This window comes from Electrophorus electricus, chromosome 2 (assembly GCF_013358815.1).
Source record: "Electrophorus electricus isolate fEleEle1 chromosome 2, fEleEle1.pri, whole genome shotgun sequence".
Classification (NCBI taxonomy): domain Eukaryota; kingdom Metazoa; phylum Chordata; class Actinopteri; order Gymnotiformes; family Gymnotidae; genus Electrophorus; species Electrophorus electricus.
This window is the reverse complement of record NC_049536.1, coordinates 9,162,449-9,179,565: the sequence shown is the minus strand read 5'-3', so window position 1 is coordinate 9,179,565 and position 17,117 is coordinate 9,162,449. Positions and strand designations below refer to the sequence as shown.

At 45.4% G+C, this 17,117-nt stretch overlaps 1 protein-coding gene across 3 annotated transcripts in view; it reads left to right on the top strand.

The window, feature by feature from the left end:
* znf609a (zinc finger protein 609a) overlaps window positions 1-16,199 on the top strand; it is a 75,454-nt gene extending 59,255 nt beyond the window's left edge. For 2 of the 3 annotated variants that reach the window (XM_035522868.1, XM_035522872.1), the window contains 7 exons: window positions 965-1,190; window positions 10,034-10,121; window positions 11,764-14,125; window positions 14,332-14,764; window positions 14,957-15,289; window positions 15,716-15,785; window positions 16,038-16,199. In XM_035522868.1, coding sequence (XP_035378761.1) covers window positions 965-1,190; window positions 10,034-10,121; window positions 11,764-14,125; window positions 14,332-14,764; window positions 14,957-15,289; window positions 15,716-15,785; window positions 16,038-16,047 — 3,522 coding nt within the window. In that variant the 3' untranslated portion in view covers window positions 16,048-16,199. Of the gene's footprint in view, window positions 1-964; window positions 1,191-10,033; window positions 10,122-11,763; window positions 14,126-14,331; window positions 14,765-14,956; window positions 15,290-15,715; window positions 15,795-16,037 lie in introns of all 3 variants that reach the window. The other variant, XM_035522870.1, reaches the window with a different exon arrangement.
* The last annotated feature ends 918 nt before the right edge of the window (window positions 16,200-17,117 follow it).

The window sequence follows — 17,117 nt, the reverse complement described above, 5'->3', positions numbered from 1 at the left end:
TGTATGTGGGGGGGTGTGTGTGTGTGTGTGTGTGTAAAACACTTATTGGACTGTTACAGGTACTGCTCTGCAGATAGGACAGGTGACCTCTTCAGTTGCTCAACTGTTAGAACAGGCTCTCTAGAAATGATCATATAGAAAATCTGACGGGGGTTTGAAAGGGGGTTCCTCATCGCTATTTGATGATTCTAATGGCTAAATAGATCTTTTAATCAAAGGCTAATGTAAGCAGTAATTAAAAGCCACTAATTAGATTATAAAATTGAGTCCCCAGTGTGGAGTAAACACCAACATTTGTGAAATCAAATGACTTTGGAAACAAAGTGGGGGTGGGGAAACAGCTAGAGAGGCTTTTTTCTTCAGTGTCCTTATTCATTCATTTGTTTATTTATTTATGTATGTATTTCCTTGATGGTTTATATTGCCATCATGCTGTACTTGTACAAGTACTGTACTTGTAAGTACTGTCTGCCATGGCTAATAATTACAGAGGGCTGTTGAAGACATTTGGGTTGTAAAAATCTGTGGTAATGCACAAGGTTGTGAGAGTTTGACTTTGAAATGTCAAATGGAGAATAATAGTGATGTTGCTTCTATTGCATGTTGAGTTTTAGTTTTGTTGCTGCTGTCTTGTTTTCTTTGGGAAAGGATGTGCACACAACTGTTAGTGGTCTGATTATAAGTTTGTAAATTTCCCTGAAGTGACTAAGTATTTGCATTTATGTTTCTGTGGTCATTTGGGGGGCTAAAGGTGTGTGTGTGTGTGTGTGTGTGTGTATAAAATATATATATATATATATATATATATATATATATATATATATATAATATAATATATAATATATAATATAATATAAAAGCAACAGTTTCTACTAGCATTGTTGATCAAAAAGCTGAAGCATAGTTTCCCTCCTTTCTTCCCTTGAAGCCTAACCCTGGCCTTTGCCCTTGTTTCTTGGTGCAGATGGACTCGCCAGTCTCCACGCCAGCCCCTCCACCTCTTCACCTCCTCGCTCCGGTCGGCAGCACTGACATCTCCTCCCCCTGCGAGCAGATCATGGTTCGCACGCGCTCAGTGGCCGTTAACACGGCAGATGTGGCTCTTGCTACAGAGCCAGAATGTCTAGGGCCCTGTGAGCCTGGCACCAGCGTCAACCTGGAAGGCATTGTATGGCAAGAAACTGAAGACGGTAAGAACTGGCAGAGACTAAAGTACTTCATACTGGCCTTTTAAATAAGGATGATTGGTATGTTTAGTTGTCCCACTCATATCAGTGAACTGTAGTCATATTAAATCCTAGGGCTTCGGTAACATAGCTGGACTGAAGTGCAGAGGGCAAATGAGCTTTAAAAAAAAATGCTGTTGAGTTACTTCACAGCACTCCTCCTCCCGTAGGAGTGGATGATTTTAATCTAGGGTAAGGGAGTCATTGCCTTGCCAATTCAGAATTAGCTCCGTTAGAAGTGTGGCCCTTTCAGGTATTTGGATTTCAACATCTTCTGTTACAGAAATAATAGCCCTGGCCAAAAACAGTGTTTCCACTAGACCAGCTGTATTTTTCATTCTCCTCCTGATGCTGTTATGCTAGTAGAGAACCTCCACCAGCCCCTCATGCATTGCATGTGTGCCTAGACCCGATTCCTCCACAGGAGTGTTCCTTTGTTTCATCTCTGTGAGGGAGATGGAGCTGAGTGCTAACAACAGTGGAAGCGTAAACAGCTTTGTCTACAGTCAACCTCCAACACAGTGTTTTGGAAAGCCAAGGAGGTGGTAAACGAGAGCCACTTTCCTTCCCCCAGTCTAATTTCTACTCAAGGATGTCTAGCTCCAAGCAGTCTCATGTTTCTCAGTCACGGCTAAGATCAGGAATGAGTATGGAGAGCCAGATTTAGTTGAGAGCACCAAAGACCAATTACCTACTGCAGCTACTGTCATCCAATCAGTATTTGCGTGGTGAGTAAAAATCATAGTGCGTGCGGCATAAGTAAACCATGTGTGCTATCAAGATGGTTACCCTCGAAATCCTCCCTCTGATTCTCTTTCCAAATCCCACTAACGACTGGTCACACTGGAGCACAGTACTTTAAAATTGCTGCAATTTTAAACATCGGCAGCCCACGCATTCACAGGCCCCCACGCATGCCATTAACTGCGGCATGCTACATTTCAGCCCTTCCAGGCTAACCTGACAGTGGTGCAGGGAGGATGTATGAGTAGCTCCCTCAGCATCCCCCACTCCCTCTGTGCTCCTCCTCCATAGTGCCGCTTTTGCAGCCCCCTTGGTGATTCAGTGCCTCGTTTCTGCCACTTCAGTGCCTCTCATGCGGTGTTAGTAGTGCCTGGGCCCCGGAGGTCTCATCACACCACAGCAGACTTCACTTGACAAATGCAGAAAATAAGCCAGAGAAAAGTCCAAAGCAGCCTCCAGAGAGTGGGGGGGAGATGAGCAACAGCCAGCCAGTGCGCTGGCGCTGTCAGATCTGCCTCGCTGCAGGAAGCGCCCATCCGTTGGAGACGAGTCTGTCGGGACCGCCGAGTTCCTCTTCCGTTTGGCTCTCGTTGGGGGTGGTGTAATGGGGCTGGGTCTAGGCAGTTATTCAATCTTAGCCATCAAGTCATAAATATAACAAATGCCTCGTCCTACAAAACAGCCGAATGGATGTCTTTGTTTGCCATAAACACAAATTAAATTGTCACTTAAAATGGCAGAGTAATTTCTCAGACTAGAAGGACCTGTCATTTTGAGATGGCTTCTTGGACCTCTTCAGACCCGGGAGCCATGAAGGGACCGAAGCTGAAAGCTGATTATAGAACCCACATGTCATTTCAAACCAGCTGATGAATATAGTGAAGCGCCATGTAAAATCACAGGCCCAAGCTTTTAGAATGTTATTTATGTCAGGACCATTTGTTGTGTCTTATTAGCCAATTAGGAAACAGCTCAGTTGATGTAGTCCATTGGCTGTAGTTCATAAAACTGTAGTAGGAAAAGGCAGTCATTTTGCTAGTCTATATCAAGCAATGTAATAGTTCTACAGTAATTGCACTGACATATTGGTCTTGTATAACTATGAAGGAGGTGCTATGGAAGTGCCAGCCACTGTTTCAGCCATTACTGTGCATGTCCTAGTTTGAGAACATTTTTATGTTGGTAGCCTTAGGTTACAAGTTGTTAAAAATCTAAGGGCTGAACTGGGCTTCGCTAAGTAGCACCTATTTAGTCCTATACGTTAACACAAACTCATGTCATGTTGTGGGTATCAATTTATATACGTGTTAATGTGCGTGCTTGTGTATATGTACATGTATGACATATACATATAAAGCCCATTTAAGAAAAGTGGTTTAGAATGTTGGAGCCTCCACATAACATTAGGCAGAAACATCTGGATTTGGTCATTCATTATTGCACTCATTGTACATTGTACTATTGTTTGGAACTAGTGATTACTTGAAATTATATAGTAATACGGTGGATATTTCCACAAATTAAATTAATTATTTGTAACTAAATGTCAAAGTCAGAATTGCTCAATTAAATTTTGCTTTTCTTGTTCTACTATTTCAACATGAAATTCAACATGGTAAGTTAGTTTCCTTAATTGAAGTCATGTTCATTTGGACCCAAAGGCAGAGCAACCTTTCACTGTAAAATTTGACTACCAAATGCTGACCTTTCGTCGACTGGTGTTTAGAGAGAACTGTGTGGATCAATAAGTGCCCTCACGCTGAGCAGTCAGAGTGAAGTGGGGGGGTCAAGGAGGGTTGGAGGATGGGAGGCACCCCTGAACTGCCATCCATGACCTCCTTCAGTCAGTAGCCAAGGATGCCTGACAGCTTCCCGTGCTCACAAAGGCAATCATCGTTGCAGCGAGGGGCAGCGGGAGGATCAGCCGATCGCAGTGAAGCTGAGACAGCATGAAGGAAGACAGGAAAAAGTGGCTGAGTGAGGAAGGCGGGATGAAGACAGCCAGATGCACTCGTGGAGAAAAAGACTGGCATTTTGAAGGTGACACAGAGACACCAGTCCCTCCTTGGTGAAGCCGCAGTGACCCTGGGGCCCAGGCCATTGCTGTTGCACTTCCCCAGGGCCCCATATGCTGACAGTTGGAAATGTCAGCTCCAAATCCGCTAAAAGTTTATTGCTTCCAATGTGCTGGCCCAGAAAATCTTCCCCCATAGCTGGGCAGGGCTCCACTCCCTGGGCGAGGCAGCCGTGGCAGTGCTAGGGCTGAGCCCTTGGTTGCCCGCTGGCTGTGTTGTGCCAGTGCCCTGATGGCAGACGTAGTTGGTCAAAGACCTGTCGGCCTCTACGTCTGCTGTCACAGCCCTTCGGTCTTTAGGCAAACCCAAGTCTGGATCAGAATGTCTTCTCCTGCGTGCTTCTTTTGTTCTTGCTGTCAGCCATGTTATTTTGTGCGATGTAACCATTCAGTTTAGAATGTCAGACTGTACTGGAATATGACTGCAGTAAGTAATTCAAAATTATGACTATTGACATTTTTGTTTTTGCGATTATTTTTCTCACATAAAGACAATGTTATTTGATAATGAACATTGTTTTTCATATCCCGTCAGGCTGTGATCTAGCAGACAACAGAAACTGTATCTCACTATAGACCCAACGAGCCAACAAGAGCTATAAAATCCCAAGAGAGTTGACGGAAATGATCCCACATCGTTAGTGGTAGGGAAGTGGTTCAAATATAAGGTCCAAATAACTGTGCCAAGTTTGTCAAGAAAGAAGGGTTGCCAAGTTTGGCCGCAAAGGTTATGTTTGGCTCCAAGTTGGGAAATATGGCTTGGGTATTTTTTCACCCTTCAAAGGAATAAGCTAGATGTTGTGACCTGGTTCCAGCAGCTGTGCCCTCATTGTCGCTCCCAGCAGGGTGTCTAGAACATGGGTGCCTTGAAGTGTTACGTCTGTTGCAGTTCAAAATTACGCTTAAATTTCAATTCAAAATGACCATGGATAGAACAATTATCCTGGATAGAAGAATTTGAGTATCAGCAAATTTTTATGCAAGTTTGTCTAACATAAGTGCTTTACAAATACAGTAGTCATGCTAACCATCATAGCATAATAATGACTCTCTCTATACATACACCCCCCACACACACACACACACACACATCCACATATGTAGGAACACTTGTATCACAGGGGAAGATGGTTATGCTTTTTAAACTGAATCAGACTTCTGCAAACAAAGCAAAAACTTCCTTTGGTTCTAATCTAATACCACAGAAATCATACGGGGGACCAAAGTCCCATACATTAAGAGCCTTATTCTTTTTTCTTTTCTAGGAATTTTCTATATTTTCCTGCATTTCACCTTAACTGAAAATGCTTCAGAATTCCACAATTAGTCCCACAAGGTACTCTATTTTTTCCTTGAAGGTTGAGATCAGTTATAACTGTTAGGAGATTTTTATTTTGTCGGACGAGTGTCTTGAAAGATTGCCAACTTGGTGGCACATTTATTCTTTGACACTGAGTGGAAAGATATGGCGTTCTCACTGTGTCTGGGTTCTCAGATCACACCTTTGCCTCCCCTCTCACTTCACTCAGGGGTTTAAAGGCACCACCTGGCTGCCGTACCGCTTCCTCTGGGAGTCCAAAGAAAGCAGTCTGGGGGGAGGGGTGTGTTGTCGCCCCTCTATTGAGCACGAGTCACTCAGCTGTGCTAAATCACCAGCATGGTTCTTACAAAAGAAGGGCCTTCAACCTCCCCTCTGTCTCCTCCAAGCTCCTCCCGTTCCCAGGGGAGGTGCTCGCCTTCGTAGCATGACCCATATAATCCGATGAGGCAGCCACCAGTGTGAGCATGCTGGAAGATCAGACCCCCATAAAATTCACATCTTAACAGCCAGGTTTCGTTTCTCTTGGTGCCTTGGTTCCTGGTTGCCAATGTGCCAGTGTTACCCTTTCACATTTTGAGATCAATTTTAGAGTTTGCCTTTATGTAAGATAATGTTTGTAATTTAGAAAATGGGTCCTTATTACTTTACATTATACGTTTTGTCATCAAGACAGCATCTGAACATTTGGAAACATTTTGCATAGTTCTAGTAGCACAGCAACTTGTAAAACACAAGTCATAAAGAAAGACTCCGGGAAATTGTGGGCTCACATACACTCCCAGCAACCCTTTGTCTCACCCAGTGCATAGAGGTGGCTACCCCCATTGCCTTGGCCTGATTGACCTTCTGCTGGTGAAAGGGAGAACTGGACCAGAAGGCAAGTAAAATGTGCATGGGCTAGAGGTGCAAGGTCAGTGCCTGGAGGAGCCGCCCCAGTCCTGTAGACTTCACCCCCAGCAGGGAGATTACAGGGGCCATGCTTGCCCATTAATGCAACTCTTCACTGGGAAAATTAAACTGGTGACCCAGGCAGAGGGGGTGGGGGTAGGTGGGGGTCACCACCCAAGCTGGTGGTAAACTCCCCCTGCTCGAAACAATGGCATTTGTCAAGACTTTGTTGCTATTAGGGTATTCTTTAATGGGGTTTAGGGAAAAGATGAACTCAATGCGCCTTGATGACTTAGGTGGCCTCTTTGTTATCCACAGGTGGAAGGGCCAAGGGTGGAAAAGGAATATGAGATGACAAGTGTAATACACTAGGAAAGGAAATAGGCCCCTCCCTCCACTGCCAGCACAACTTAACTCTGATCTCACTTAAGTGACAAGTGGGACCAGACTGGATTCAGCTGGGAAGTGTTTAAGGGGGCATAAAGACAGTTGGTTCGCCGACTTATTTTTCTTTTGACTGAGAATTCATGACTGCATTAAAGACACCATTTTTTCAGTCCTTTCTTTTTCCACCTCTGAAATAAAGGCTTTGTTTTCCACCACGTCTTCCCCTGGGGCTGGATCACCAATGAACTCAAACCCTTGTACTTGTGTAGATGATGTGTGCTAGCTGGTTCTGCAGTGAGCACTACATTTAGGCCTTCTGTCTAAGTTTGGGCTTGTCTATTGCAGCTAAGTGCAGCTCTTGGCAGCCAAGCTGCGCATAGGTATGCAAAACAGACAGAGTCTTACACTGCAAGCATCAAAGCAGCCAAGCCCCGCACACAGAGCTCTCTCCACCCTGGGCTTTACTAAGCAGTGTGCTAGTGCATCTCTTGTTAGACTGTCTGCCTTAAATGATCTGTGATCCATACACTTCTTGTATTTGGTAATACTTAGACGAAACGTTTAAAAAGAAAAAATGCAGCCTGTCTTTGATCATTTGTTTATCAATGTCCACTGTTGGCATTAATTAATTTGGCAAATAATGATTTTAATGGTTGCAGGCTAGTAAATTGCTGCTCTAAATTCACTTGCTCTACTTGCTGTAAATGGTGGGTATAGTAAAGTTTTAAACTGCAGTTCCAGTGACACATTTAGGTTTGTTCTACACGGCTCCCTCGGCCACGTTTAGATAACGGTTTGCAAAGTTACAGACTGCATACATTTTAATGGTCTCCATGTTGCCAAAGAGCAGGGAAATATGTAACATCTAAAGAATGTTTTCAGATAAGTGGAACCAACTGCCTCAGGCTTTGCTCCCTGGAGAGAGAAGGAAGGAGCTCGTGCCTGGTTAATGATTGGGTGCTTTGCAGAAGAGAGTAAACGACCTCCTCATGAGCAGATGGGAGCGCGGTTTGGTTTACGTCTCATTGTGTGCAGCCTGCCGGCCCCTACCCCCCACCTCGTTACCTCAGTGGCTTCTACATGGGCTGCCTGAGTGTGAACCTGTGAGGACGCTTCAGCGAAAGACTGGGTCACGTTAAACTGTGACTGACTAATTACACAAAAACGGATATTTGGCCCAGTAAAGGCTGCTGCTAAGGCGTACGTTTGAAAGCCTGGGGAAGACCGCAGGGTGCTGTAGGAGGGCCCCTCGTCACCGACTGGATTGTCAGTCTTTGTGATTTCTTTGGTTCCTGTGTTATTCATTTGAAGCTGGACAGCTTCACTGTGATGGGACCTGAGGCCTAATACTGTCTTCCACCACAGCTGCTTGGAGCTTGTTCTGTTCCAGCAGTGTACCGTGAAAATCAAAGCCGGGGGGAGGTGAAATGGGAGCCCTGCAGCCTCATAGTGAAGTGTCTACTCTACTTTGCACAGAGCAGTGTATGTGTGTGTGTGTGTGAGAAAGAGAGAGAGAGAGAGGTGTTTTTTGGCATGATAGCTGAGAGATAGCTGTGCTGTCTCTTGGCCTATGAAATCTGAATTAGTCTTCTGTAGGATGCAGTGCTCTGTTGCAAATGTTGCCTAGAAGCAGATAACTCAGGTCTCCAGTTAAGCCTGAGGACTTGGCTGACACACACACACAGGTCACGGTTGGTGGAGACTATTTAGGACACACATACACTCACACAGTTAGTAGTACAGCATTAAGTCATCTCCAATCTTGAGAAACCCTGTGGTCTGACTGTATACACACCTGTAGCAGCCCATGTTATTTTTAGAAATGCACGTAACCTTTTTTTCCTGCCCAGACAGTACAGGATAGTTGGGGGACTCTGAGTGGTTTTTAATAAGCTCTGAAAGACTAAATCTGCCTAAAACTCTAAAAAGCCTTTGCTTCGACCATGACTTCCTTTATGAGGTTACAACACACAAGTTGTATGCCATTGGAAAGAGCATTGAGCTTTAGGGAGTGACATGGAATTGGCAGCCTGCTTAGTTTTTCTTGCACCTTGCCCAGTTGGTGGTCCCGGGTCTTATTTCAGGACTAACAGTTTCCGTTTCAACAACATCTGATGTCATGCTAATTGTTTGCAGATGTAATGGGTTCTCTCGGCATGTGTCTACCTCATACAGGCGAATTAACAGTGTCTTCCATTCGGGTATGTGAGTCAAGTGATCTGTTCAATTTTCCCCACTTGTGTCACTGAAACGGAATGAGGTTCATTGCAATCGCTCTCAGACATTTCTGGTTGTCAAGGAAACATACCATGAAAGGCTAAGCCATACAGTGGATGGTTCGCTCCATGGCTTGTGGGAGCAGGAGAATTCTTTTGCCAGGTTCTTTTTGATAAGCTGTTGAAAAGCGGCCAATTCATCTCATTTTGAATAGCACCTTGGTGCCTTAAATTGGTTATCTCTAGTGTGCCTTGCCAGTTACATTGATCAGTATGTCAAAGCAACATGGAGGAATTGCGAAGTGAATGCAGGCTGGTTGAGTATAGAGTAGAGTCCCCCTGCTGGGACTGAAATAGTGTGTCTCACAATATGACACAAGCTTCAGAAATTAGTGTCTCTAAAAGTGATGGCTGCTGCCACCTTGTGTTAGGTATGCTCAGTCAAACAAGAATTTCCTCTCCACCTCCCTTCTGCCTCCCTGTTGTTCCATTTCTCATTCGCACATTCTTGTTCCTTTCCTGTCTCAATCTTGCCCTCTGTCTTCTACTCACTCCCTGGTGCTGTGTGCAGCAGTGCTATCGGCTGCATTATGCACAAATCACTGGAAAGGCGACTAGGACTGAGGAGCAGAGGGACTCCGTCACATGCCTCAGCTGTTCCCTGTCTAATGCAAAAATACGCTTTTTCACAGCTGCAGCAATGTCAGGTGGAGGACAAGTGCCGACCATGATGTTTCTGTCTGTCTGTCTGTCTGTCTCTCCTCTCTCTCTCTCTCTCTCTCTCACACACACACACACACATACACACACACACACACACACACACACACACACACACACACACACACACACAGCATACTAATGGCTGGTAGCTTTCACTGCTGCGGTATGCTGGATAGCTTTTCAATGTTCAACTAGAAATGGATCTCAGTAGACTATGTGCTTCTCATACTGAGTTTATGATGGCCACATCATGAATACAAAATAAGCATACATGTATTAGATATTATAACACTTGCACAAGTCCATCTGTTCCTTGGGTTATAAACTCCTGGTTAGAGCAGAAGGCAGAAAGCATCAAGAGCAGAGAGCTCAAAATGCATAAAGTACAAACCTGTTGTTAAAGATTTCAGAACTCCTCTACAGCTTCCTCTAACCCTTTCTGTCTATAACATAGGTATGCTGGTGGTGAATGTCACCTGGAGGAATAAGACCTATGTGGGCACTCTTCTGGACTGCACACGACATGACTGGGCACCTCCACGGTAAGGTTCACTGGACTTAACATATTAGTGCAAAGAAAATATGAAATTGGCGTGATGAAAATAAACCCAAATTATTATTAATACCTGCTGTCATAAATGCAAGATGTCATAGAACAGGGCACATTATATTTGAACATGAGACCAATTATAGTTAGACATGTCAGTGTACGTTCTGCTCTGTATGTTGCAGTCATTTGTATTCTTGCCAACTCCCTATCGTCAACAAACATGATGGTGTCATAAATTAGTGTGTCCTAGTGAGCCGAAAGCACAGGTGAGAGAATGAGCAAATGCAGCTGCCTGTATCTTCTTTTTCCGTTCTGCTCGTTCGCCGCTCCAGTCATTGTGATTGATGGATCTGAGGGTGGTGTCTCAGAACCCTTCCCATGCTGACATTGTACTTTTGAAGTACATCATCAGGGTGGAATTGATTTTTCTTCTCTTCCTTCTCTTCATCGATCTACAACATCAAAAGCAGAGACTTAACAGGCTTGTTGGAGAGCAGCTGCTTCATCCTGCGACTGTTAGGTCTTGGTGTCATGGGCTTTCACATTTGACCCACATTTCAAGTTGTTATGGCTAGAAGCTATAGTGGCATGTCAAAGTTTTGATGAAGCTTTGGTGTAATACTTTATTCGTCTACATACCAATATATTACACAAATACTGTGTGATGCGGCTTGCCATTGGACCTACACAAAGTCATGTGCTAGGAGAAATCTGTACAACAGAAGTATTAGAGACCTTCACTAACAAATTATCTGTTATTTTTGAGTGTATAATATAGCATAGAATTAAGATTGAACATTTCTGATTCTTCATGTTTGACAAGGTAATTCTTTTAATATAAAAGTGAGATGCATTAGTTGCTCTTGCAGTGTTCCCATCATATAACAGATGTGATGATGAGAGGCATTTCACACTATATCCACCTCTCTGATTAAACTAATGTGCTTGCAGTATGGCTGGCAGGACTACGCATATGATATGCATATTTTTGCATACAGCATTGGGCGCAGAATCAAAGGCTGGTTGTTTCCTTTGAAGCCAATAATTTACATCTTAAATGCAGTCAACCTCACCGTAACAGTCTGCTCCAATAGGTCTGATTTAGCTGTGCTTGGTTTGAAGCAGTGACAGAGGTGAGACCTGTTTTTGATTGAGCTCCCTGGCTTCTCTTGCACCCCTGAGCCCATGGCCTGTCTGTTAGAGGATGTTATCACCACATATCTAATCAGCAGCCAGGTCACCCTGGCCTGCTCCTGCAGGACTGTGCTCTGCTGCACACTATCCATCAGAACAAGCGTTGCTGTCGAGATCAGGGATAACGAGAGGATAAAAAACCTTGGCACGTCTCCCCCGTTGCCGCCAGAGAGGCACTTATGGAATCAGAATGGAGGTGTCTGATTCAGAGGAGAGGCCATCACTCATCCGAGTGTCTCTCTGGCACTGTTAGTGTCCTGTGTGGCGTGTAGATAGGTGTGCAAGTTCAGAGAATTCAATGTACCCTGAAGGGCTTGCACTCTAAGAGATGTGGAAGGGTTTTTGATGATGTTTTTTTGTGACTTTCACTCATCTTTGCTGGCTTAGTGACTCCTGCTTTGGGCTGGTGATATATTTTCCCCTCTTTCCTCTTCCCACAGATTTTGTGAGTCACCCACAAGTGATCTGGAGATGAGGAATGGGCGGGGCAGAGGAAAAAGAATGAGACCCAACAGCAACACTCCGGTTAATGAGAACAGCAATTCCTCTGACAACAAGGGCAGCAACAGCAGCAAGACCCGTGCAGCATCCAACAGCAAGGGTCGACGGGGCAGTCAGAACTCTTCGGAGCGTCGCACTCCACCAAACAGCAACACGGAGGATGTCAAGGCCAGCCCCTCATCTGTAAACAAACGCAAGAGCAAGCCTGCCTCAGATATGGAGCCGAACTCCAGCTCTGAGGACACCAAAGGCAGCAAGCGCATGCGCACCAACTCAAACAGCGGAATGCCTCATGCTGTTCTACCCATCCCCACTATCAAAGCCGAGCCCTTGCCCCCTTCCATAGACCGCAGTTGCTCTTCCCCAGTGCTCATCGACTGTCCCCATCCCAACTGTAACAAGAAATACAAGCACATAAATGGCCTGAAATACCACCAGGCTCGCGCCCATAATGATGATGACATCAAACTGGACATGGATGGAGACAGTGAATATGGGGAGGATTCTACTCTGCATCCAGAAGCAGGCAGTTGTAATGGGGCCTCAATCTCTCAGAAGGGCTCTGTTTCTCCAGCCCGATCTGTGACCCCGAAAGGCAGGGGGTTTGAGGCCCAGAGCCCTTCACCATCGGGCAAATATGCCTCCAAACAGTCTAGCAAAAAGAAACTGGAAGCTGACCATGATTCTGCAGTGCACTTGGATGGCTGTGAAGATGGCCCTTGTCTTACAGATGAGGCTAGCAATGATGGTCTTGATGATAAGAAAGGTTTGGACAAGGCTAAGAAGTCTGGTAGTGGTTCTAAAGCAGATAAGCTCTCTCAGAAGGGTGTTAAGTCTGCAAGACCCATTGTACCTTCCATACCACCACAGCAGCTCTATAGCTTGCAAGCATCAAGTTTCCCCGCACCTAACTCTAGTTCCTCTATGGGCATGAACACAGTGGTGCAGTCCATTCCCAAAAGCCCACAGCTAAAAGCAATCCAGCCTAAACCTGTAGGAATGGGCGACCCTTCCATGAACCCAGCCCTGAGTGGCTCCAAAGACAAGAAGAAAAAAGACAAGAAAAAGAAAGAATGTGGAAAGGAGGGTGACAGTCCTAAAGCCCCTGGAAAGGGAGGGAAGTCGGAGGAAGGAAAAAGCCCTTATTCTGAGTCCTCAGACCCAGGGAGCAAAAGTGACATCCTTCTAAATGGATCAGCAGATCCCCACCAGAGCCGCTTGGCCAGTATCAAGGCTGAAGCTGACAAAATCTACAGCTTCACTGACAATGCTCCCAGTCCATCTATTGGTGTAGCTAGCCGGATGGACAGTGGCGGTATGGCCCAACCCCTCACCCCGCTGCATGTAGTAACCCAAAATGGGGCAGATAACTCTTCAGTAAAGACCAACAGCCCAGCATACTCTGACATTTCAGATGCAGGTGAAGACGGAGAGGGCAAAGTGGAAGGCATGAAGGTCAAGTCTGAGGACCAGGCTCCCAGAGAAGGGGCCAAGAAGGCGTTATTCCCAACCCAGCCTCCAAACAAAGAATCCCCCTACTATCCCAACTATGAGACATACTACTCACCCAATTACGCCAACCCAAACCCCAGCCCAGGGGTCTCAAGTAGTGGTGTACCTTTACAAGACAGTGTTGTGAAGATAAAGAAAGAAGAAGAGCCAGACGCAGGGGAAGAAAAGGGCAAATCGGAGCTGTCTGAAGATCGCAAGTCAGACATTAGCACTTCTAGTCAGCAGCAGCAGCATCAGCAGCAGCAGCAGCAGCATCAGCAGCAGCCCTCTGTAATCCAGCAACGCTCCAATATGTACATGCAGCCACTCTACTACAACCAGTATGCCTACGTGCCCCCTTATGGCTACTCTGCAGACCAGGCTTATCATAATCACCTGATGAACACTAACCCTGCCTACAGGCAGCAGTGCGAGGAGCGGCAACGGCAAGCTGCTGAGCAGCACAGGGCAGCAGAGAAGAAGTCTGAGGCTATTCAGAAGGAAAGGGAGGCCTCCATGAAGTCCGAAGAGTGGAAGCAGAAAGCCTCGGTTCCCCCAACCCTGTCCAAAGCTCCAAGTCTCTCTGATCTGGGAAAGCCCTCACAGAACAAGGCCAAAGAGTCAAGCTTAGAGACGGTCAAATCCGTCATCATACCGAAAGGGGAAGATGGGAAACCCCCAAGCCAGCGGGAAGAGGGTCTGAAGATAAAGCTGAGTGAAGCTGGACACCATGCAAAAGAGGAGCAGAAGTCAAGTATTGAATCCGGAAGGCCATCTGCCATGGAGCAGGCCATGTATATGTACAGACAGGTTAGGGAACAAAAGCATGCGTCCATATATTTTTTTTTTGACGGTTCAGTGTTGATGCTGAAAAAATTGTGTTCAGATTATTTATTTCCTTTGCACTCTGAATTCTAAAGTAACACACCTTTTCGCTTTCTCACTCTCCCTCTTGCTCTCCACTCTCTTGCTCTCCCTTCGTTCCTCTCTCCCACCCTCCCTCCCTCCCTTCCCAGGAGGCTGATTCTCGACTGTGGCCCTATGTTTACCCCAGCAAATATCCTGAAGCTCAGAAGCAGCTAGATGACGAGAGGTGGAAAGAGGAACGAGAGCGGGATCGAGACAGAGACCGGGACAGGGATCGAGACCGTGACAGGGAGAGAGATCGAGAAAGGGAGCGAGACAGGAAAGGTAAAGAGGAGAGGACCCGTCCCAAAGATGTTCCTAAAGAAGATGGTAAAGAGAGTGCTGAGCCACGAACATCAACAGCCTCTGAGGAGCACAGGGGACTTAGTAAAGACCCCAGAGCTCACATGCAGTTCTCCGCAGCTCTGCCTCAACACCAGTCCTACATGCCTTACATGCATGGATACCCCTATGGTCAGGGTTATGACCCCAGTCACCCAGGGTACAGGGGGATGCCCTCAGTCATGATGCAGAACTACCCAGGTAAGGCCGTAAAGGATTAGCAAGTTTTGCTCTCAGAACTTAAATATATTTTAAAATTAGTTTTGAATTATAGACATTTTGTATCTTTAGTAATATTTTATATCTTAGCTGCATGTTACACATCACAATATGCCATCTTGTCATCTTTATGTAAAAAAGCTAACCATGTTAATGTTAATGTGTTCTGTTCAGGGTCCTACCTCTCTGCCGGCTACTCATTTTCACCGTATGGCAGCAAGATTCCCCCAGGCGAGGAGGGAGAGAAAGCCCGCGCCAGTCCCACGGTGACTGGCAAATCGGCTTCTGAGTCCAAAGCCCTGGATATCCTGCATCAGCACGCCAGCCAGTATAAGAGCAAATCGCCCACAGTGGGTGAGAAGAGCCATGAGCGAGAAAGAAGTGGAGCCGAGAGGGAGCGAGACGGTGACCGGCCGCGCTCCTCGCCCTCGCAGAGAATCATGCCTTCCCATCACCACTTGGGATACCCTCTTCTCTCTGGACAGTATGATTTGTCTTATGCTGCAGGTGAGTAACCAAACTTTTCATAAGAAAAGGGTTCTCTTTTACATTCAAGGCATTTAGCTGATGCTTTTATCCATGCCGACTTCAAATCTGACTAAACACAATTTGAGCAACAGAGGGTTAAGGGCTTTCCTCAGGGGCCCAACAGTGGCAACTTGGCAGTGGTCGGTCTTGAACTGGCAACCTTCTGAGAACTAGTGAAGTACCTTAACCACTGAGCAACCACTGCTCATCATACTCGCCATCCATTATGGTCCTCATCATACAAGTGTCATAAATAAAGATTCCCCAGCTTCTGCGTGCCAAAGGGAAACCGAGAATAGGTTTTACAAAATCATAGATACAGTCATCATGCCAAGTGAGTCGAGCATCATTCCTGGTTAATCAAATGTTGGTATTCCACCCCATACCTTTCCCTCGTCCCAACAGGTCTCTCCTCATCAGCCATTGTTGCCAGTCAGCAGACCTCGGCTCCTTCCCTCTATCCGCCTGCACGGAGGTGAGAATGGTAAGATATTATTATTTATTAGCTGTAGGCAAGAAACACTCTGTTCCTTCTGCTGCCTCAGTTTGTTGCATCTAAATAATCTGTGGTGTTCTACAAAGATCCTGCTCAGTAGTACTATGCATCTGTGTTGCCCCCTAGTGGAATAAATTCTTGTTTATCTTTTTTTTAAACGCGTGTCTCAGAATAATGATTTCTTCTCACTTCTTAGCTTGTTTGTTCTTTTTTCTTTTTCCTTTTTTTTAGGCGAACTTGACTGTGTCAAGGCTGTTCCCTTCCTTTCCTTTGTCCAGCAGGGAAAAGGTGACTAGAGGACCTCAGTTTTGCCTGCAGCCATGTGATCAGATCACATAAGGAAAGTGTGTGGAGTTTATGACATCAGTTCAATGGTGAATTTTTGTTTTTTCTTCCCGGATATGCCGGTGTTTTTGACCCCACCCTCTCCAAAAAAAAAAACCAAACAAAAAAAAAAAAAACCCTGTCTTGGTTTGAAGATGGTGGGTGCTCATCCATCACTTGCCCTGCCCCCTCTGTGATACTGACTACATGTTTATGAGAGAGGAAACAACCACCTGTGTGCAGAGACTTCATATGATGTTGTCTTTTGAAAACCTTTATTTGAGGAGAGTGGGCAATTGTGATGGAACGGGAAATGGACAGTAATGGACTGGAAATTTCATGTCACTACATTGTTTACCAGTCTGAGCCCTGCCAAAAAGGGTTAACAGTTAATTCACAGAACTGTTTTACAAGTTTCGTGACGATCCCACAAATTAATGGATACTTTTCTTTTTGTCTTTTGTGGATTCTTTTTAAAAGGTGAGAGAGACAGCAGTCACAGAATCTTTGGATTGTCCCCTTTCTCCTTCCTGATCTTCACACCCACAATGAACACACAAACCTCACTCCCCCTCTTCCCAACACACATGCTATCTGGACTCTATGCAAGTTGACGTTATCCACCTCTCTCACCCAGGTCACATTCAGGGGAAAACGTCTGTTCCTGTTACCGTTTCAGTTGTGAAGATTTTACATCCGCTTACTTGAGTTCACACAACTTTCTTTTTTGTTGTTTTGTTAAAGTCATTTACAACACACTTCACCTACAATCAGTGTGTATAGTTCACTGTTGCTAGGATGCATCTTTCTTTTTCTTTTAAGGAGACGTGTAGATGTGTCTCCAACTACAGCCCCATCAGCTGTTCTGCAACGAATGTTCCACTGGCTTGTGTATGCAAGTAGAGGTTATCAGTTTTCTTCTGAGGGGTTACACATTTCTCCACCACCTGCTTCATATTTCATTTGGGATCTTGAATGGGACTACCG